Here is a 22,065-nt window from a genome sequence, read left to right as displayed (position 1 = left end):
GAAACTATTTTCCGATTTCATCATAGGGAGTTGTTACTGTTTTTACCATAAATTCTTTCTATGCCTTGCTCTTGGCTCAGAAATCTCACGCTACAGTACTTGGGTACATGCACACATTAGTAGTGTTTGGATTGTTTGTTTTTCTTACGGCTAATTCTACCTTTGGCATCGTTTCCCTCTTTATGCTTGCATGGCTTCCTTAGAGCTTTTTAATAGATATTTAAATGATTTCTACCTTCAAAATGATAAAATAATAAAAATATGGTGTAGGTCAAAGCTGTGCCAAATTTATCTATTCACAAGGATAAATTTCAGCCTGACATTCCTGAAAGGTATAAAACAAATGAATAAATAAAATAACTAAAACCGAAACGTGAACTCTGACCTTGTCAGATGCAAGGCATGTTCTCCTGCATTAATCATGACAATTTAAAACCGATTCCGTTATTAGGTTCTGTTTTGTTTTCATTTCCAGACAAGATAATGGATCTGTTTAAATCAATATTGAATGTGTAATCAGTCAGTAATCAGTAATAACCTGTGTTACCCGAGACCAGGAGGAATGTGATGCAAGGTCCAGAGAGAATGCCTACCTGCTTGCTCCTATACGTACGCATGTTGCCCTGCACATGCTATTATCTGTGAAGGTACAGCTCCTATGTGACAGGGCACATTCGGTGTAACGTCCCTTCAAAATGCGCTCTGCTGCCTCGCGTGATGGGGTATCAGAGGGTCTTTTCCACAACGGCATTTCTTTCTTGAAGTCCATCTCTGGAATTCTTATGCTATGTGGACTTCAAACCTTCTCTACTTTTATCTGATGGTAACTGAAGGAAAGAGGTGCACCCGAATGCAGGTTAAGGCCGAGTATAGCTGGACACCAGTGCAAGGGACTGGGTGTGCATCCGAAATTCTCAGTGCCCCTCGCCAGACCATCAGCCTCTCCTGAGTCTGGCCCGAGGAGCTGTGAGAACATACTTTATAACTAAGTGTTTTTATATCAAATGCAAACGGTGAAATGAGTGACAAGGAGCCATCGTGTAGGGGAAAGGCAGGCTTGCGGGGCCGCATCAGGCACTCGGGCCGGTCGCCGACGCCCCGGTCCTCCCCTCCTGAGGCGGGCGCCTGGCCTGCGCCGCCCGCCCCGGGGAAGCCCGAGCGAAAGCCCGGCCCGGCCCGCGCCAGCCAAGTGTAATTCTTCTCCCGCATCCCGGCTGCGGCCGCGGGGCTGCCCGTCCTGCTCCCGGCTGCGGCCGCGGGGCAGAGGAGCGCCGCCCCGCCGGCCTCCCCGGGGGCGCACGGGCCCCTGGGCCGGCCCCGCCACCTGTCCCGCGGCCGCGGCCCCGAGGGGCGGGCACGGCCCGTTACCCACGGGCAGCCCCTCGCCCCCCGCGGCCGAAACATGCCGGTGTCCAGGCAACGGCGGCGGCGTCACTTCCTGCGGCGCCGCCCCTCCCGCCGCAGCCCTCGGGCCGGGGCTCCGTTCCGGGCTCGGGCCGTTGCAGCGGTCGCGACACGTGGCGCGGCGGGGCGGCCCCGCTGGCGGCATGGCCGCGGCGGCCGAGGCAGCGGGCGGCGGCGGCAGCAGCCGCCACGAGAAGAGCCTGGGGCTGCTGACCACCAAGTTCGTGTCGCTGCTGCAGGAGGCCAAGGACGGCGTGCTGGACCTCAAAGCGGTGCGAGGGCGGGGCGGGGCGGCGGCGCCATGGCGGCGGCTGCCCGCGGCGGGGGGACGGCGCCCGCGGCACCGCCGGGCCTCGCCGGCGCGCACAGCCCCGCCGCGCCGCCGGGAGGGCGGTGCAGCGCGGGGGCCGGGCCGGGCCGCCCGCTCCCTCCCTCCCTCCCTCCCTCCCTTCCCGGGCGGCGGGGGTGCCCCGGCCGCTGCAGGGCTGCGGCTGCCCGGGGATGGCTGACAGCCGCCGCGGCCGGCTGAAATACGCGTTACGGCTCTTTTTTGAGAGGTTAAAACGGTTACCATGCGTGAAGTGAAGCTCACTGGTTTTTTTTTTCCTATGTATTTTTTACTCTCCTGCCTTGCTCTGTGCACTGACTCAGTGTACGGGCCGTTACTTAAAACTGTTTCTCACTCGCCCCCCTCGGTGTCCTTTTAGCAAGAGAAAGCAATGTTGAAAACCAGACCATCGCCTTTTTAGTACTTTTTTTTATATACATAAAAGATGCTTAATTGGCGGGGTTGGTGGTAAATCTTCTTCACCCACTTTTAGAGCCTGCCGCCTCTGAGCCGTGAAGGCGTTGGACCGCGGCAGCGGGAGGCCTTCGCCGGTGCAGCCCTGGGACGAGCCCACCCTGGGCCAGGTCCTCGTGCCGGGAGGTCGCCGTGTCTCAGGAGGGACCCTTGGCACTGTGTCCCGCCCGCCGGTTCCCTGGAGCGTGCTGCCATGCTGGCCAAGGGGCCGGGGCTCTGCTCGGCTGTCAGGGTGTGCAGTGCGTTGAGGGAAAAGTGTATTTTGCCTAGCTTGGTTAAGGTCCTCGGAAGGTCCTCAGCGAACTGCTGAGGAGTTAAGCAAAGTGCAGTAAGAGGCTGGCTTGGTGCTTTGGTTACTTGAAGTCCTTTCTGGAAAACGGACCTTATTTGTTGGTTATTCTTAATGGGCTCCAGGAGGTGAATGGTGTTCTCAGGGCTTTTTTGTGCACCTCTGTTCAGAGAGCAAGTACTTCAGTGATGTTACTGTGGATAGTGAAACTTCAGGGTGAGCTGGGAGGGACACCAATAGGTTTTATATTCCTCCTTTAGTTATGCTGTGGTCTGGACAAGTTGATTAACTTCCTAGTATTTAACTGCCTCTTTCCTTAGTAAAACAGAATTAAGCTGTCCACATCTCAGGGATTGTTGTGCAGCTTACTTTCTTACCTGTCATGTGCTGCCAGGTGTTCCAGGTCAGTTTGAGAAGCAAAACATACTCAATTTGTAAGACAACGGGCGAAAAAGCTTAGCTTAAAGAGCCAAAGAGGATGGATTTGAACAATAAAGTTGGGCTGTGTAGAGGGATGGGATGACGTTTCTCATGCCCTTTTGTGAGGAAGGTATCCATTCACCCAGAGGGAATGGAAGGGTTGATAGCCAGGGAAAAGTAAGTGGGCATTGCAACAAGTCAGAGACATTTCTGCTCAAGACCTTTATTGGAGATTGGTTTCTGAATTACAGGATACCATTTGTTGGAAGTAAATACTAACTGGAGTGAGTAAATCGTTGGTACTTTCATAAACAATGAGTCAGGACATACGTTTCTGTAACCGGTATTTCTCATAAATAAGCCATGTATCTAAGGAAAAAAGGAAACCAGCATGCGCGTTATCTCAGTGTGTTCAGGGAACTGAAGAACCAGGATGGTCTTGAAACGGAACAGAGCGTTCCAAGAAATGATTCATGCAGTGAACATCTTCAGATGTCTCCCTACTGGCAGGTATTGACCGTCTGACGTCGTGCTGCTGAGTAGTATTTCTGTAGCAAAACCAGCAGTGCACTCTGAAGAAAATACAATTTGGAAACATTAAGTGTACTTCTGGCTTTGTGATTTAGCAGTTGAGAGTGAAAAGCTGTTCTATAGGACATTTCCTGGTGATTTTTTGATACGTCTCTAATTATAGTTAAGCGGTCTGTAAGAGGATACTTTGGGACATGTGTGCTGACCCATCATGAAGCAGTAGTGATACATCATCCTGTGTGTGGGCACTGTTCTTCGCTTTAGGAGCAGGGAGTCCTGCAGGTTCTGGATGCTGAACTGTTTTTGGAAATGTTTTAGCGCTGGATGCTTCTCTGCTAACATCTGTCAACTCGTGGGAGTGGAAGTGAGGATTTTCTTCACTTGGAATTTGAATTCTACAGTGCTTACTTTAAAATCAAACAGCTATTCTCCAATAATTGGATAACTGTCCCTGAATAACCTTGTATAAACAAATCTAGTTATGCAAGTAAGCTTAAAACATTAAGGGATGAGATGAAAGGGAAAGAAAACAAAGTTCCTGTATGCAGCAACCCATGAATTGCAGGGAAGAGAGAAAAAGAGCAAGATGAGTGAATAAGGGATAAGCCACCTGAAATGACTCCCAAAACATTGTGTATTCTTTTTCTTCTGTAGCATACAATTGCTTTTACCTTGATTTCTTAAATGGGCTTGGTTTATAGCAGAATGCCGTCCCTGCTATACTTAAGTAGTATAGCAGGTTAAGTAGTGTTTCTGATCATCAGTGCAAAATATCAGGTACTCTAAAATCTACTTGTTTGCTACTACCTTTAGAAATTTGTTGATCAGGAGCAAATAAAAACTGCCTTAACACTTGTCCTATTCCACAGAAGAAGAAAAAGTGTATCTATTAAATTTTATATTCCCTTAACCTTTATGTGTGCAGTGATATTTAGTACTTTTATGTACAGGTTGCCAAGCATGCTGTTCAGTTTAAAACTCTCACCAAACTGTTGACAGTCAGACGATCTGACTGGGAGACGATCTTGTCATCTGCTACGGGGACAGGCTGAAAGATGCAGGACCTCTTTCCTTTGACACATGGAGAGCAAGCAGGCATTGCTGGCCCTTCTGCTTTCTTAAGCTTCTTAGTAATGACTCTGCCATGGTGGTCTAGCGAATTCCTCTGCTCTTCAGTGCTACTGCAGCAAATGTGCGGCTGATGAGTCCTGCTGCCTGTTGTCAGCTCCCAGGGAGCAAAGAAGAAATTGTGTGAGAGTGCACCCAAACTCTCGATTATCCTTTATCTGTTGTTTTTTTCTTTTATTTCTGGGCAGGGTTTGTGTGTGTGTGCATGCCTGCAACTGAAACTGTGCTGAACAGCATGTTTTCTGTATTCCAGAAGTTGCACAATCTGAATGCACACAGAACCGAAGCACTGTGCTTAGATGTTTTTCCAGAAGCTGTCTATGAGACACTCATATAGTGCTTGTCTTGGATACATACGTATTCAAAGTATGAGGAGATATTAGAAGGAATGACTAGAGTGCAGCAGCTTTAAATTGAAAAGATTTTATGAAGGAACTCCAAAATGCAAATCATTCAGAGCAGGGAATGTGGAAGCTGCGTCCAGCCATCTTAACAGGGCCATTGTGGTAGATGCCACTTTCTTGTGCCGCCTGGATTTGCTTCAACTGTTTGACATAGGCTGAGAAATGATGAGTTTTAAAAGCATTTCTGACAACAAGAGATTTGTTTAAAAGTCTCGGGAGGCTCTTTTAATTATTGAAGTCATTAGTGCATGGTTTGTGTGGAGGAACTGAATGCCTGAACTTAATTTCTGAGCCATGTGCCTGCCAGAAGGTGTTACATTGGTAACTGCTAGAGTGTTGGGGAGGAACTTTTCAATTGTTTTTTAAAATACCTGTGAAACGCCCCATAAAATTTAGAGAAGATAATTAGGTTGTAAGATCAGCACCAGAAAGTTAGTGAATGTCTGAATTAAACTTTCCGGACTGGCCTCAGTTTGATTTCATTGTTGGAATTCTTGTTGTAAGTAGTTGGCTGTTGTAGCTGTGATTGAATTGTATACAGTGCTAGTCAAGCCAAATACGTATGTAACTGTGTCCTTCATTTTCTCAGTCCCTAACCTGGGGTTCTGGAGCCTGTTTGGCAGCAGTAGTGAATCTCCACTGCTGGTGTTAATGGGAGCTCTGCTTTGGGCATATGAAATGCAGTAGAATTTAGAGCACTGAGACCACTCCAACTTTGAAACATCTGAAGTTGGGCACTCAAAATTACTGATTTTTTGTTTTAGTCTTAAACTTTGGTTTGAAAATACATTAAGATTAGTAAAGTAAAATTATATATTGTACAGACAAGCATTTTGGAAAAATCTCATGAGGTAATGAAATCTGTCTCCAGAGCAGTTTCTTCATCATTCAAACCATGAACAGTAGACTAAGTCCTAGGTCCATGTGCTGAGCAACGGGGAAAAAAGCAGAAAGTAATTGATCGGAATAACAGCTGATTAAGTGTGTGCTGTCCATTCCTTGCACTGAATAATGTAGAAAGCTTGTAGAAATTGTGCCTCTGAAGACTGCGAGATATACAGGGTTTGATTAAACATTGCGTGGGTGGCATCAATTTTGTCACTTCCTAGATTTTGAAGGCTTCTCTTGCAATCGTTTTAAGCAGTGTGGATGCGTGCAGCAGAAATACCAGGTTAAGATAGCAGGTGCATACCTGCTGATACAAGTGATCAAAGAGACGGTTTGCTTGGAGAGAACTAAAGTGTGCGCTCTATATGTATTTGTATGTATTTTGTTTTGTTAGATAGGAAAAGATTTTAACAGACTGCTGCAGAAGACCATACAAATGTTAAATGTTGATAACAGCATCAGTAGAAGCACTGTTTAGTAGGTACATCACTGTCAAGGAGAAAGAACAGTGTTTATACTTCATGGCTATAAGAGTATTTTTTTAAATCTCTGTTCTTCTTTCATTTTTTCCTTTAATTTTACTTCACTAGCAAAACATTCACCAGTATGAATTGGACTACTAAGTCCTAGTAATTAACTTTCTAATACAAAAGTGTCATTTCTTTGGAAGATTGGTCAGTTTGTTTATGGTTCAGAAAATACTGTAAAAGGAGTTATATGGACTTTGCTATAAAGTGGATTTGGTTTTCCTTCCCATTTGTGGTTGTCTCAGGTTGTACTTGTCATATCAGCTACTTTACTAAAAGCATTAATTTAGTAGATCGTTGGACAAACTGAAATAAATCATAGTGGAAATTAGTTGGCTTTATGCATTAGTTCAAATTTGGGATGCAGAAGTCTTTGCCAGCTATCTTTCTCTTTATTTTTCTTCTTTTTTCCTTTTAATCTGTAATACATATAATCCCTTGTAATCGTTGTACCTGAGTGTCCTGAGTAGTTACAGAGTCAGGCTCCTCTTTGCTTTCTCTCCTTTTGGCTAATATTCTTTGAACTTGAGCCGCTTTACAGCATCGAAGAGATGAGGGTGTGGAAGGCTTGACTAGCTCAAGTTTGCTTATTTTATCTTAAGTCTTTGCATCAGGTACATAAAAGTCACCAGGAAGAGAATTACGGCATGAAGCAGAGTTTCCTCTGCCAGACACTCTGCTTTGCTTTGAGTGACGAGCCGTGACAGCACGCAGACACACGGCCTAGCTAGCTGTAACGTAAAAGTGATGGTGTGACAGCGGCGAGGGTCCTGGTGGCTGTGAAATGGCTCTTGGTACTCAGCGTGACAGATTGAGTGAGCCCAGGTACGCTGTGAGGTGGATTCGTGCAGTGCAACGTTGAGGCGATGCTGGCTTGAAGTATCGCAGCTCTCCTTCAGCCACTTTGTGAAATTACAGCCCTGTCATTTCGTATCCCGGCACAGTTTAATCCAAACAAAGACTGCAATACCTTGAATGTCAGTGACAGGGATGATAAACTTAATACGTCATTGGCTTCAGAGGCTTGTTCCACTGCAGAGTCTTGCTCTCTGCCTTCCCTACTTTTTCCTACCTTCCAAAAAGAGCGTTGCAAGCTCCTTCATGCAGTTGAATTGCACGTGCTCCAAATGCCGAACACGGTCTTTGCAACACACGTGAACTCTCGTCTCTGACGAGGGCAAGCCTGCTGGCCTTCAAAGAGGTGACTCCTCTCAGCATGCTTTGTAGCACTACATGCAGGTGCCGAACTTTTGAATTCATGATTGAGCATCTGGCTCTTGAAGAGCTGAACCTTCTCCCTTCAGAATGACATTATTTGGCATTTTTCCAAGGGAACGGCTTAACTGTCTTTTGCCCTTAGCATGCAAGTTGCTGATACTTGTTGTTCTTCTCTCAACAGGCTGCTGATACCCTCGCTGTGAGGCAGAAGAGAAGGATCTATGATATCACTAACGTTTTGGAGGGGATTGATCTCATTGAGAAGAAGTCAAAAAACAGCATTCAGTGGAAGTAAGCCATGTCAATTCTGCAAATTTTGACATGCTCAAGAGCAACAAAATTGTCTCTTTCCACTTCACCTGACCAGATATGACACCGTAAAATTAATGTTACGCTCATCAATGAGCAATATGACATTTTAGAATCACAGTAAAGTTGCAAACGAACTTTATCTGTTTTCCCTTTAACTTGTGTCTTTGATACATAAAATCAAGTTTAAAGCACACAGGAGAGAAATTCAGAAAACTTGTACTGCTACTTTATAACTAGCACTTGTAGTTGAAAAATTTACTCTAGATGAATCTGGGAAGGATATTGGGACACAGTGTCTCCACCTACCTACCAGCCTGTAGTCCACACCTATTTTCTCTTGGGTCACTGAAGGTGAAAGCTCAAGCTAAGAGTTAGAGGGGACGAGAAGGGGCCTGCAAACCAGCACCAATGCAGAAAAAGCTACATTCCAAAAGAAAATAGGTAAAGGGGAATGTTAAATTTGATTTGAAGTTAAGAATTTTCATTTTTCTGTTAAAACACTGCTGGGAGGGTAAACACTCATTTCCTTCATATTGAATATTAGTAGATTTTCAAAATGTCGAAAGTAGTCTTAAGAAATTATCGTTGCATGTTTGCTTCAGATTTTTACTTCTTGTGGTTTCATGAACCCTTATGCCTTTTTAAGAGGAGTAGGTGCTGGCTGCAATACAAAAGAAGTCATAGACAGGCTGAGGTATCTGGAAGCTGAAATTGAAGATCTAGAGCTAAAAGAAAAAGAACTGGATCAGCAGAAACTGTGGCTTCAGCAAAGTATCAAGAATGTCATGGATGATTCTACAAACCACCAATATCCTTTTAAATGAATTGTGTGCATCTTGGAACTAGAATTAAAGCAACAGTTAAAGTGTAGGTAATGGGTAAAGCATAATGTAGTCCATTTTATCCAGAAACAAGGAAGGGCAAATATTTTGTTTTGGTTCAAAAAGAAAGAAAATATAAATCTTATTTACATGACTTTTTAACCTCTGTGACTGTATGATTGGTAACCTGAAAATAATCTAGCACATATATACATATGGCAGTAATTTTTAAGTCCATGGTATAATCCTGGTGTCTTATTTTACATGAATTGTATTGCTTTCCAGCGCTTGAATTTATACTTTCTTAGTAGTGCTTTACATGAATCTTTTTTTGTGTTGCTTCTTTCTCTTGAAAAGATTAAGCTATCACCCAAAGATAAATTGAGTTGACAAAGTCCTGAAGCTTGTTGGGTTTGGAACTGGAAAAATATCCCGTGTGTAAATACCCCACAAGCAGAGAGTTCCAGCTACATTGCTTGTAACCATGTGTTTAGCTGTCTTGCAAGATATTGAGCAAAATAGACACCTGAGATTTGGAGCAGAAAGTGCCCTCCTTGTCTATAGTACCAGTGATAAGTATTTAAAAATTGCGTGCAGTTGCTCTACAGAAACTGTTCCTGTAAAATGGATTTTGTAGAAAGGAGACTGAAGTTAGACATTAGGTGAAACTTTCCTTTGGGAGAGCTAGCGCTGGAATTGACCCCCCAGGGAGGTGGTGGAATATCCATCACTGGAGGTTTTCCAGAAGAAGGGAGGCAAACATCTGTCTGGAATGTCTTAAGAGTTGATCCTACCTTGAGGCAGGGGAATGGGATGGCAGATGAACTCTCAAGTCCCCTCTGGCAGTATTTTTGTGTGATTCTGGGAAATTCTGATACAAACTTGAATTCTGTAGTGTCGAGTTAGGTAAATGGTATTCTTCAAAACAAGATTTTACATGTTCTTTTTTAGGAGAATCTCTTCTCATTCAAGCTACGCAACTTTTTTCTTTTTGTATTTTCTTCATAGATATAGATTTTTTCTTTTTCTTTAAAAGACAGAATTCTGCTATTTTTAACTAGCCATTCTGAAAGCCAGAAATAATGCCTTGATTACACCTCTGAGTAACAGCAATAAGTTTATAGTTTAGGCTCAATTTGGACAAACTTATTTGAAAAGGCAGCAAATACCAGTTTCATGTTGCTTTAAGAAAAATGTTCCTTGACATAAATTACATTTTCATATGTCACCCATGAAGATATCTGCAACTGCTTCAATGGTAAGTTGCTGCTAGGCTGTATTTCTTAAAGTGAGGGATTTCCTGATCTTCCTCTTGAAAACTAACTTGCTAACTAACCTGCTTTTTCCCTGTAAGTATTTTTGAATTTAGAAGTATTCAATAGTGATCAGTAGTAAGTACATATCTCCCATAATGTTCATGACTTGCAAGTTCCTGGCATTTTCTAGTTGTAGTCACAGATCGTATGGAATGGAAGCTCAGCTGTTTTCAGAGTACTGTGTTTGGATGTGTCTCTGTGTATCCGTACTTTGCAGCAGCTTGCCTCAGGCTGTTAATGGAACCAGGGACAGGGCATGTTGGTCCAACCCACCAGAAAGACCTGGCAGGTCCAAATTTCCTAAAATTTTCTGGAGGCAGCTGCAGCCAGAGGGAGCTCCTGATAATGCTATATGAATGGGGCCAGCTGAAGTTCAAAGATGGGGCATTGGTACTAAATCAAAAGGATTCCTTCTGTACAGGAGGTTCGAAGAAATTGCCAAGAATTGCTGGCAGAAGTTACTTCCCTTGACATCCTTTCCTGATCCTGGGGCACCCAAGGGAAGACTGTCGTTCAGCCTCTGGCTAGGCTCAAAAGCACCTCTTCTTTGCCACAAGGAAGGCTGTGTTTGTTTTTGAATAAAAGTGCAAGATTAGACAACTACTGCAGAAATGAGCTGTTACTAAAAAGAGTTAGTCATTACAAAATGTGGAGGCACCTAGTACGCCAGTCACGTAGTACTTCATGTAAGCATTATTCCAAGTTATGGACAAAGGGGAAATGATGTGCAGGTAGGTGAGTGACCTGCAGTGTAAGGCAGGTTGTGCCAGTGCTGTTGATGTAATTGTGATCTCCTGACTTTAACCAAAACATTTTAGTGCACGTAATAAGCCACAGGTGAGTTTGATAGTCAGTTACATGTCCTGCAGAAGCTGTGAGCTTAGACGCTGGGAAGTGCTGGCACTGAAGACGATCATGAAGACCTTTTCTTCCTTCTCCTGCTAAATCTCTCTGTGCTACCTCCACTTTTCATAGCCATAAAGTGAGCTGGACCAGAGAGCTGTTTTAGTGGAAAAAGAACTAGTTAAATACTTTCACCTCATGTTATGTATACAACTAGGAGATCTGGGGACAGTAACAAACAGGTAAAGGAAGTGCTAAATATTGCATTGCTACGAGAAAAGGTTCTTGCAACTATGGTCTAAGTATTGGAATTCTGTGATTTATATTATGCAATATACTTGGATCTTACAGAAACTATGCAAGTCCCACCACAAGTTTGTTTATGCTAGAATTATGCAGTATTTTAAGTGGCCGTAGAGAATTACCATATCTCATTTGAGTGGATACCATGGAAGACTTAAGAAAAATATGCACACTTAACACTTTCTTAAAAATTGCTATTTAACCAGGAGACACACTTCTAGCAATTCAAGCACCTTGTGGTACACAGTTAGAAGTACCCATACCCGAAATGGTATGTACTGTTTCTTGTTTACCTAAGTGTTCTAGAAGGACAGTGGAAATGAAGAGCTACATTAGAGTGGAGGATTTCTCTCTAGTTACGTGTGAGAGGGGAAAAAAAAATTAAAAATTGAGTTGCTGTCAGTTGAGAATGGAGGGGACGGGTGGAAAAAAGTGTATTTGGATACCTGGATAGACTAATAGTAACTTTGTCTTCTATTAAAAACAAGATACTCTAGTGGGTTTCTTTACCCTCTTTTCTTCTCTCGCTTTTAAATGTTGCAACTTTCCAAATTAAGCATAGTTGTCATAAATTCCCTTGAGAACTTGTTAGCAGTGACTTTTATGTGTCAGATTTCTCTCTATTGCATTGCTAAATCAGATCTCTTGTGAAAAAGCCTTTTAGATTTAGTTGTAGGATTAGTTTAGATTTATGTTTAGTAACATGGTACTAGACTGCGTAGAGAAACACAGACCGCTGTCTTGCTTTAGCCAGAAGGCTTAAACAGGCAGGATTAAAGTAGGAGGCCAAATTACTTACCTCTGTCCATCTTTAATTTTTTTTGTTGTTGCAGTGCTCTGTTTTAAATAGGGTTTACATAGTTGGGAGAGAGCATTGTATGAAGCATGATAGCCACTATGCTTGTAGAAGGGTGAAATTCACCTGAGAAGTTTCACAAGCTATTTTTAGTGAGGCTAAGCACACTCTAATATCATAAGAGCATCCAAAGCTAGAACCATGAAGCCGATCCCAGTGATACTATCTTTGTCCGTCTCTGCTGAAAACAGTTCAGGCAATGGTAAGGTTCTCTGTGGGACCAAAGTTAGCAGCTGTGATGTTGGGGGGTTTTTGGCTTTTTGTCAAGGACTAAAACAGCTGCTCTTAGTCTTCATCACCAACTTCAAATTGGATGGTTTTGTTTTGGTTCCCCTCCCCTGAGGCTCCTTTCCCACTTCTCTCATCCTCATTTTTTCTAGAACATACTTGCTGAAAACCTGTTTGCTGAATTAGCCACTCCGCAGTCAGTGGTCTTATTGAGACTGTGCTAGAGGAAGCTAGTCCTAACTCTATTGCTTAAATAGCTTGCCAAAAGAACACCTGGCAAATCAGCTAAGAAATTGTTTCTACAGACTCATGATCCTGTGTTCACTCAGTCTGGGTGAGATATTCAGCTGTTTTAGGATGCTTGGTCCCAACCAGGATCATTCTGAAGCTCCATTTAAAAGGAAGAGATTTAAATGTACAGAAATCATTACTTATCATTGCTGTTATTGATAAGATGTAGCCCTGCTGTAAGTCTCTTGTAACTTGAATTCGAGATTTAGTTAAGCACTTTGAAAAATTGTATATTTGTGTCTTCTGTATCTGTGTTCTGGTCAGGTAAATACATTACAGGTTTGTAATCTGTTTGTTGTTTGGTTTTTTTTAATTAGATCACATGTATTAGTTTTAAATTTCTTTTTTCCTGAGTATGATTTGATAGGTTTGTGCCAATTCTCAGCTCTTCCTAGTGATCTAACTAGAAGAGCACTGTATTTATCTTCTGCATCAGTTTGAGAATTCTGTTCAAACATCTTCATTACTTTCTGTGGGAAATAACTCTATGCAGTTACTGTTACATTTTGTAAAGTTCCAAGTTCTCAAGGAATGGTAACTTTCTTAATACACCACCTCTACAGGGACAGAATGGACAGAAGAAATACCAGATCAATCTTAAAAGTAGTTCAGGACCTATTCACGTGCTGCTTATAAATAAAGAATCAAGCTCCTCCAAGCCCATGGTGTTTCCAGTTCCTCCGCCCGATGACCTTGCACAGCCCCCATCTCAACCTGCAGCTCCAGCAACTCCCCTTAAACCTGCTACAGCTCCTCAAAATCCACCAGAACAACAAGATCTTAACCAAGGACAAGAATTACCGCAAACATCAGTTGCGGACACGCCATCAGGTGGGTCCGGAGTTTTTCCTACCTCAGATGGGTGGGGGAGGAGGGGCACTGGAGGGAAGGAAGAAACTATTAGAAAAAGTGGTAGATAAAGGAAAGACGAAGAATTTGCATAGCGTAGCAGCTGTCTGTTAAGAAACTACCCCAAGGGCTTACTAACAGCTCTCAGGTTACAGAGAAGCCTCTTCCTCTTCTGTCTGGTGAAACAGATTCTCCCCTTGTAGCTTATCATCTTATACCAAACAGATTTTGGATGTGATCCTGTTAATTATTCTGAGGTGTTTCTCCAAGAATGCAGTATGGAACAAAATTGCCAACCTGTGATGGAGTATTTCATTTGAACATGTACCTTTTAATGAGGCAGATAATACAGGCACCAGTTCCAGGTTTTGTGCCACAAGGTCACTTACCTTCTTCCACATAGCCACAGTGAGAGACTGCCTGAATATCAGGTATTTTTTTCATAATAATAGTAGGGTAATATGAAAAGACTTAAGAAAAATGCTGTCAGTGTTACAGACTGCATTTCTGAGGGGTCCCGATTAAATTGTGCCTGTGACTTTGGAAGGGGGAGACTCCTCTCACCTCATCCCAGACATTGTCCATGTTCTCCTCAAAAGACAAAGCCAGGTGCAGGTGTTCTGTGTTCCCTTTTACCACAACAGACTTCATAACATGCCTCTCTGCCTTTGTAGACGGCAGTGTGCAGCAGAACAGTACAACCCCAGCAGCTCCTTACTCCAGCCTTCCAGAGTCGGTGTTGTACCCCAGCCTTTCAGGAGATGTCGCCCAAGCTACAGCTAGCTCAAATGACTACCAGGGCTTGCTGCCCCTGGATGTTAACTGTATTCTCAAGCCCAACTCATTCGACATAGCGAAGATGGAGGAGCCCGCAGGTAGGAAGAAGCAGTTACTGCTTAAATGTTTTTATTACTTTCCTGAGCCCTTCTTTGTGACCAAGCTACCGATGAGTTACACAGAGGGAAGATGAGCACTTTTCCCACAGAGGAAATGAGAGGTCTTTGTTCATCTCCTAATGAAGCCGCTGAGACAGCTCCGAGTAGCAAACTCATTTTGAGCAAAATACCTTTCTCTGCCACCAAATAAGGTTCATATTGCACATGGCTCTAGGGTTATAAGGGATCAATGGGAGAAATGTATCAGGAAAAACTGAAGGATACAAAGATTAATATATTTTACATATACATGGCAAGCTATCACCACAGCTCCTACACTGCAGCATGAGCCATACTGTCCTTTGCAATTCAGTGTTCTAATGTAGAGAATATGTGTTGACTTCCATAAACACATGCTCCTGTCTTTCACAGGAAATATCGGTGGGGATATTATTGATGAACTCATGTCTTCTGATGGTAAGTATTTAGCATCTTTACTCTTCTAGTAATCACAAGTAGCAGCATGGTTTTTATGTGAACAGCACTCTTGGTAGGAATCTATTAAATCTGATGCCAAGAGTTGGTATGGAACTACTTCTTCCCCTGTACTGCCTCCTGTATCTTTGTCATTCTTGTCTTTGCTCCCCTTTCCATTCCCTGCAACAGTTTTATTTAACAATTGAAATATGAAAGCCTTAATCTAGCAAGCACTTACATGCATGAGTAACCCACCAGTCCTTAATTCAGGAACAAAGAAAGAACAGGCTGATGACTAGAGTGCTGCCTTAGAAAGAAAAAAAAAAATCTGGTTTAATTCTGTTCTGTCTCAGGCTTCCTGCAGCTTTGAGTAAACATTTCAGAACATATTTACATGCCTGCATGCAGACTGATACATAGCCAGCTGTGGTACACTAACAGAGCAGATAAATGTCACCCAGTTCTGCTCTTGTACCTCAGTGGCTATATGAGTGCAGAACTGAACCACAGCTAGTAAGTTCACATGCTCCCTGCCCTTCTGCTCTATCTCACTAAGGTGCCAGGCAAAAAGGTGAACTCAGCTGGCATTGTTCCTTTTGCCCCGTAAATATGCTGCTGTGAGCAGTCTCTGCTAATATCTGCCCTTCAAGCAGACAGCCTCAGGGTTTACCCAGAAAGAACCATGTAATTATAAGATCCGAGAGGCAAGATGGGATTATGTGAATGTGCCAATACATGGCTAAAATGGAAATAGTCTCTGCTTTTAGAGCAGGTACAGCATGCCCAGCTCATCTGCACTAGGTTACTGTTCCTGAGGTGCAGCATGGGGGCTGAGGCTTCTCTTCTTTCATTCCCTCCCCAAAGACGGCTTCAAGTCCATGCTTGAAATGCAGTGCACAGAGAAACTGCTAGCCTCCATTTTTCATCTGTAAAATAGGACAATGATACCTTCCTTACTTAAAATGATAAATATTTGAAGGCTGATACATGCAATACTATAACAAGATGAAGGAATATAAATATAAATGATGGCTTTCTGATGAAAGTTTCATAAGCTGCTCAGGAGCTCCTTTGCTGCAGAAGGAGGAATTAAGTCCATATTCCACTACTATCACTCCATTCCAGCAAATTCACTTAAAATACTAAGCAAAAAACGTAGACACGTCACTTACTGCCTTAGTTTGAAGGCAATACAGGTATTCACAGTATGTATCCTAGCATGCTTGTCAGATTATCAAGATTATTTTAATTCTTAAGACTAACCCTGATACTGGTGATGACAAACATACTGAATTATGAGATAAGGCTGATATTCCAAAAGTGTTTTAATTTAAACTAAACTATTCCTGCTTTACAGTTTTTCCTCTCTTACGACTCTCTCCTACTCCCGGAGATGACTACAACTTTAACCTGGATGATAATGAAGGAGTCTGTGATCTCTTTGATGTGCAGATACTAAATTATTAGATATTGTGTCAACCAGACTACTTATCTACCTCTAACTATAACATTCTAGACTTCTTCATAACCTAAGTATTTGAATAATGAATGTATAACTACTTAGTTCACTGACTCTGGGAGTATATTTCCTTTTGCTTCCTTTAACTACTTCACAAAACAAATTCAACAACCAGAAAAAAGGGCTTTTATCAAAAATTCCGGCACGTTTTTTCACCTGAGTGTCCTCTGTGTAATCCAATTATTTGGAGTTTTCTTTAGTAAGAAAAATGAAAATGCTTTATAGCCTTTTGATCATTTTTAAAAAAATGATTAGGCTTCTTGCTCACAATTAACAGCATTTTCTTTGAAGCTTTACTGCCAAGAAGCTTTCTATATTTTTTAACCGTTCAATCGATTTTGAAGCTTTCACTGCCAAGCTGAAAAGTGAAGGATATCAACCTGAGTTTTGCTAAATTGTTTCAGTGAACCAATTTTGTGAAGTGCCTTCTGTTTTAGCACTTTAAGTTTCTCACACTGACTTCTGACATTCCACTTTCCTAGATGATAGGAAAGGTCTGTTTGTAGTTTGTATTAAAGTGTGCCAATACTTGTATATTAACAAGATTTTTTTAATAAAATTGTACAAACAAAGCCATCAGTATTTTTGATCTTCATTTCTTGTAATCCCTTCATTGTCCATTACAACTGAGATAATAGGCTTGTGGCAGCATCCACGTTTGCTGGTTCCTCTTCCAGATGTGTGGAAACCTGGAAAAAAATGAGTTAGTTCAAAGTAGAAAGCACTATCTTCTTACTCTTCTTGAAAAAAACCTAATAAATACCTATTGTCTAGAAGATTAGTTGGTCTTTATATATTTAATTTCGGCTAATTTGGGGGATTACAGGATTCACTAAACTTGACAGGTAAGTAGCCAATACTTTATGCTGCAGGAGAAAGACAAAGCATCATGCCCGTAACATAACATACATGGTCAAATGGAAATAAGATGGGCTTTTAGTTCAGGAAGTGCTCTCGACAACATAATTTTGCAGCTTTGGAGAAAATACTGTTACAGCCTGAGTGATCAAATTCAACATTACATCATGTAAAGCCCTACCAGCACATGAGCAGTGGTATAGTCCAAATTCCTGGCTGCCTGCAATAGCAAACCAGCAGGGATAGGGCCACTGGTACCAACCATCTTGAAACCCTTGCTTGGCCTCGTCCTGTGCTGGTGGCAGTGTCACCTATGTTGCATTTTTCCCCTCAGCCTCTCCTTAAGGTATTAGACACTCGTTCTGTTGCTCCCAGCTATACAGAAACCTGATCACCCCAGGCACAGTAAATAAAACTCAAGTCATGTCCACTTCTCCCAACTCCCTCTACTTCTGCCAACAGCCAGGATGGATTCATCTGTAGTTTGTCCTGGCCCACTGCTTTCTCTCCCCCAAACCATGCCCAGTACATCAGGAAGAGTCAGCATAAAGAGTTTATACGGAGGAGCTTGTCTGCAATTAAATTCTGTGAATTACTTCTTGCTCAAGACTGCATGTAGCCCTGTTTAATAGAGTAGACGAAGACAAGTGAAACACTGTCTTGAATTCTAAGTGCTACAGGCAAGAGCTCTAGTACAGAAATTGCTGTTTCAGGTGTTGGTACTTCTGATGAGGGAATATGAAGGCTTAGGAATTGGGAACAGAAAGAGGCAGAGCTGTTTGGTTCAAAGCAGTATCAGATGCTTCAGGTAGGTAACAGCAAGGTTCATCCTTACTTTCTGTGTCTATTCATGTTGAGGCATAAGCCTTAAATCAAGGGGCTGGAGCTGGAATTAACTTTAAAAAAATCAATTAAAAACATAATTTTTTAAATTATGTTTTGGAAGCATGCTCCAGCTTGGCTGCCCACCCTCTTCTCTCTTGACTTTAGTAGTTATATAGCACTTGAATATGCTAACCAGATTTCAACACTACCACACAACTGAAATTAATAAAGCTGGGTTTATAGCTTTAAAGCAACTGCATGAATTGCCTGCAGTCTTAGAGCCAGAATATAATGCTTTGAACATGCATTTTCCTTTCATTTACTTCCTCAGATTTTTACAAAGGGAAATTACCTGATGACTCTTCTGAGGTTCTGCTGCAGTGCCTTTTGATAGCTGCTGTACTTCTTTCTGAACTTCAGCAAATGCTTTATTTATTGTGCCAACTTTCTCAGCATTTCTAATGTTTATCTGGGAGGGAAAAAAAATACACACATTGGTATTTTTAACTGAAATTCCATTGGCATGTGAAATTGCACCATTTTTGTACAACTATTATACAGCTGGTACTACATGTGTATCTTCCAAAATTGCTCTTTAGTGTGCATGTTTTTAAACTTGAGTTTATCTGTTACTTAATTATATAATCTAGTCATGTACTAGTAATGTTCTAATAACTTGAAAATTATGAAAGCAGTTAAACTTGTTCTATTGGAAGGGGAGCCCATAGTGATCCAGAAACAGAACAGAAAAAACAAAAGCCAGGCTGTGGACAGGCCCTGCTGTGCTGCCCTCAGCTCCTCTTAGCTGGAGTGGAATTCCAGGAAGGGCTCCTTCCTTCATTTGTAAATTATCTTACCATTTTTAATTTCTTCCAGTAGTTTGCCTTTGAGCATCACACCTTGCATTCCTACTTGTTCATGCTATAGGTCTGGCCAACGACGTCTATCAGATTTTGCTATGGTATTTAAAGAAACTTCTGCAGCTATAGGAGACCAGGACGTGTATCTGGTCCCTGGACACCTCAGCCTCACTTACTAGCCCAAGTCTGCCTTTGTAAGTTATTTCAGCAAAGATGCTTGCTTTCAAAGGGGAAGAGCTAAGATACGGACATGTGATGTGCTCTGGGGACAATAATCTGTCATAGAGGAGCAGGGCAGATGCATGGGGCCATCAACTCTTTCACCACTGCAGCAAATTAAAATTCAGCTGATCTCAGTCCTAGCACCTGTTGCTTCTGAAGCACCAAGTTTGGAACAGGACTGTAGCCAGGTAACGGCCTATTACATTGCAAATGTTCCAGAAGCATGCTCATACTTCTTCAGGCAACCCCAAATTTCAGGACACCTACTGCTGTTCCAAAGGCTACCGCTGTAATTCACTTCTCAGCAATTTACATAGGCAGAAGCAAACTGTGAACTGTTACACGTATTCATTTTGCTTTCAAAGCTTCCATAATTTCAGAGCATGTGTACATTAACAATAATTCCACTTATTCTAAGTGACCAAGAGAACCAGTAGTAAGAAAGCAGTGGCAAGAGGCTGATAAAACAAGCCTATTCAGATTAGCAGTTTAATTCATAATAACCTGGACAGTGACTCAAGAAATAAGGACTCAGCTCCTAGCTCAAATCAGAGTGGATGGGACTGTGGGTAATGCAATTTACAAAGAGCTTAGGTTTCCCAATGGGGCTTGTTACCATTTTCCAGCTTCACAGGGGTGCTGAAAGGATCCAGTCAGTTTTAATACGTGATATCCTCAGCTACTCTGGCAGGGCTCCTCCATAGAAAGAGGCCCTGTAGCTAGCATGTGTATCTATATCAAAAGTTGTTTCAGTAGTTATAAAGGGCTTCTATCTATTAAAGAATAAACCTATTTTAACAATTTTTTCTGAGCATTTTCCTATACTGCTTAATGATAACTAAATCCCCAAAGGCTTAATGAATGAAAGAATACAGCTTCAAACACACAGAATAAAATTTTACTCCTAATAAGCTACTGACTTTACATGAATATGTTTTTAAACCTGTTTCTCCCTTTATTATACAGAACCCACTAGACTAAGTGGAGTTGTGACGCCAGCAATATGAAATTGTTTTGGGGCTTCCTGTTTATTTCCAAAGTTTGTTACGTTCCTGTCTGTCTACCAGATTAACTTGTCAAGTGGCTTTAGCTTCCAGGAGGAAATCTGAAAGGGCATTTTTTTAGAGCTGCTATTTAACTGTTTGACCAGCTGACTGCAACTAAATCTAATGGGAATAATAAGCCACTAACTTTCTGCTTTTATTATCAGATGCCCTTCTAGAGGGACCAGCTGAACTCTCAGCAGATCACACAGCTCAGGCTGGAGGCAGGGTTTGAGAAGAAGATACTGTACGATGACTTTCTGCTACCAAGAGGAAAACTCTTGCTTAGATCACCCCCATCCCTCTTCCCCTGCGTTGCTCCCAGCCACATGACCCACTCCCTCCCTCCTCTGGGCTGCGGTGCTCTCCGGACATGAAAATGGCAGAACATTACTTTTGCTTGTTTACTTTTCCATCGCTTTAGTATGTTAAATCTGCTCACAGAAGGGTCTGCAGAGCATCCCAGCCCATCTAAGGTGTCAGAAAAAGAGGAATTAAGAGTAAACCATATGGCAGTGTGTGCACTTAAATCTGTTCACTGCATCTCACTGACACGGTTTAACTTGACAGCTGAGACAAACAGCTGCTGGATCAGAGAAGGCTCCATCTTTTCTGGTTCTTCCCGCAAAAAAATGTTTCTCTTTGCACTCACTCATAATTAAGTTTGTTCAACTCATCAACCCAGCAGAGAAAAATGCAAAATGCATTTTTAATTGCTTTTGCTGCTGATTTAGCAAAGTATGCGATGAGTTCCCGAGCCAGCATCAAGGTGAGCTGTGGGAACAGAGCCCGGAGCCTGGTAAGGGCAGCTGGGGTCAGGAACACGATGGAAAGGAGCAGGACTTCCCCTTGCAGTACCTGTGCCTGGGGGTTTGGATCAAGCCATTTTGTTAAACCGTACCCTGAATTACCCCATCAGTGACGCTACAAGCATTGCCTAGTAAAAGTAAGCTCATTAAACAACTGATGTCTTTAGCACCACGTTCCCCAGGACAAACTGAGATGTTCTCACACACTTTCTAAATGACCCCCCTCAAGCAGAACAGCTTCAAGTCTTATGTGGCAGATGCTTGCGGGAGGTTAGTCAAATTAACTTTTCGTGCTTTTCTTTTTCAAGACGATGACATCAACACATAAACCAAATTTTCAGGTGGAAATCGTGGACTTGGCAATTCTCTACCCAGAAGAATGCTGTCCATAAAGCAGCTCTATTCAGTCGGTCACGAGCACTTCCTCCGCCCCGCAGAGGAGGCCGCAGAGGAGGATAAGCCCGCACCAGCCCGGCCCGGAGCCAACCCCGCGGAAGCGGCCGCGCCCGCCCGGCCGAAGCCCCGCGTGGGGCCTACGAGCGACGCGGCAGGACTGAGGCCCTCCGCTGGGAAGCGACCACGCCGCTCCCCGGGCAAGGCTCCTCCCGCCCGGCGGCCCCCCGCCCCGCTCACCTGCTTCAGCCCGGAGGTGACGGGCCGCGCCTTGCCCTTGGCCCTGGCCTTGACGGCGCCGCTGCGGGCGATGCGGAAGACGCTCGCCGCCTTCGCCGCCCGCGACCGGCTCTTCCCCATGGCGGCGGCCCCGCGCCGACGGCCGGCCGGTGACGTCACACCCGCGCGCCGGGGAAGCCTCCAATCGCCCCCAGCGCTGCCGTTGGGCGGCGGGGCCGGCAGGGGGCGCTGCGCCCCCCCGCGTGCCTCTGCCGCGTCCCCGCGGCGGGGAGCGGGAGCGGCGACGGCGTCCCCGTCCCCGTCCCCGTCCCCGTCCCAGCCCCAGCCCCAGCCCCAGCCCCAGCGTGTCCCGGGCTGGTGCCGCTCTGCCCAGGCAGCTTCCAGCACGGGCAAGCTGAGCTTTCCGCGCGTATCACTGCCGGCCGCCGAGTTAAAGGCCACGGTGCCAAAGCACGTGCCGGACAGTCCCTGAAACACAGGTTTTAAAAAAAAAAAAAAAAAAATCGAGTGGGTC

At 43.5% G+C, this 22,065-nt stretch overlaps 2 protein-coding genes across 2 annotated transcripts; one reads left to right on the top strand and one right to left on the bottom strand.

Annotated features, from left to right (window-relative positions):
* The first annotated feature begins 1,431 nt into the window (after positions 1-1,431).
* Positions 1,432-16,873, top strand: E2F5 (E2F transcription factor 5). The gene is made up of 9 exons (XM_072852276.1): positions 1,432-1,676; positions 7,793-7,902; positions 8,570-8,733; positions 9,961-10,002; positions 11,413-11,477; positions 13,145-13,412; positions 14,105-14,305; positions 14,738-14,782; positions 16,140-16,873. The coding sequence occupies exons 1-9, from the start codon at positions 1,548-1,550 to the stop codon at positions 16,247-16,249; spliced, it is 1,134 nt and encodes a 377-aa protein (XP_072708377.1). The 5' UTR covers positions 1,432-1,547; the 3' UTR covers positions 16,250-16,873.
* Positions 16,831-21,720, bottom strand: RBIS (ribosomal biogenesis factor). The gene is made up of 3 exons (XM_072852277.1): positions 21,552-21,720; positions 18,337-18,453; positions 16,831-16,990 (listed from the first exon to the last, which is right to left on the bottom strand). The coding sequence occupies exons 1-3, from the start codon at positions 21,669-21,671 to the stop codon at positions 16,922-16,924; spliced, it is 306 nt and encodes a 101-aa protein (XP_072708378.1). The 5' UTR covers positions 21,672-21,720; the 3' UTR covers positions 16,831-16,921.
* Between the last annotated feature and the right edge of the window lie 345 nt (positions 21,721-22,065).

Source organism: Ciconia boyciana, chromosome 2 (assembly GCF_034638445.1).
Source record: "Ciconia boyciana chromosome 2, ASM3463844v1, whole genome shotgun sequence".
Lineage (NCBI taxonomy): Eukaryota > Metazoa > Chordata > Aves > Ciconiiformes > Ciconiidae > Ciconia > Ciconia boyciana.
This window is presented reverse-complemented; position numbering and strand designations above follow the sequence as displayed.

Excerpts from the sequence above, each read along its gene's own strand:
- E2F5 (XM_072852276.1), top strand. The coding sequence starts at position 1,548 with ATGGCCGCGGCGGCCGAGGCAGCGGGCGGCGGCGGCAGCAGCCGCCAC. Across the intron at positions 11,478-13,144 it reads AAGTACCCATACCCGAAATG|GGACAGAATGGACAGAAGAA; the intron begins GTATGTACTGTT and ends CCACCTCTACAG. Across the intron at positions 14,783-16,139 it reads TGAACTCATGTCTTCTGATG|TTTTTCCTCTCTTACGACTC; the intron begins GTAAGTATTTAG and ends CCTGCTTTACAG.
- RBIS (XM_072852277.1), bottom strand. The coding sequence starts at position 21,671 with ATGGGGAAGAGCCGGTCGCGGGCGGCGAAGGCGGCGAGCGTCTTCCGC. Across the intron at positions 18,454-21,551 it reads TCACCTCCGGGCTGAAGCAG|ATAAACATTAGAAATGCTGA; the intron begins GTGAGCGGGGCG and ends TTTCCCTCCCAG. Across the intron at positions 16,991-18,336 it reads AACCTCAGAAGAGTCATCAG|GTTTCCACACATCTGGAAGA; the intron begins GTAATTTCCCTT and ends ATTTTTTTCCAG.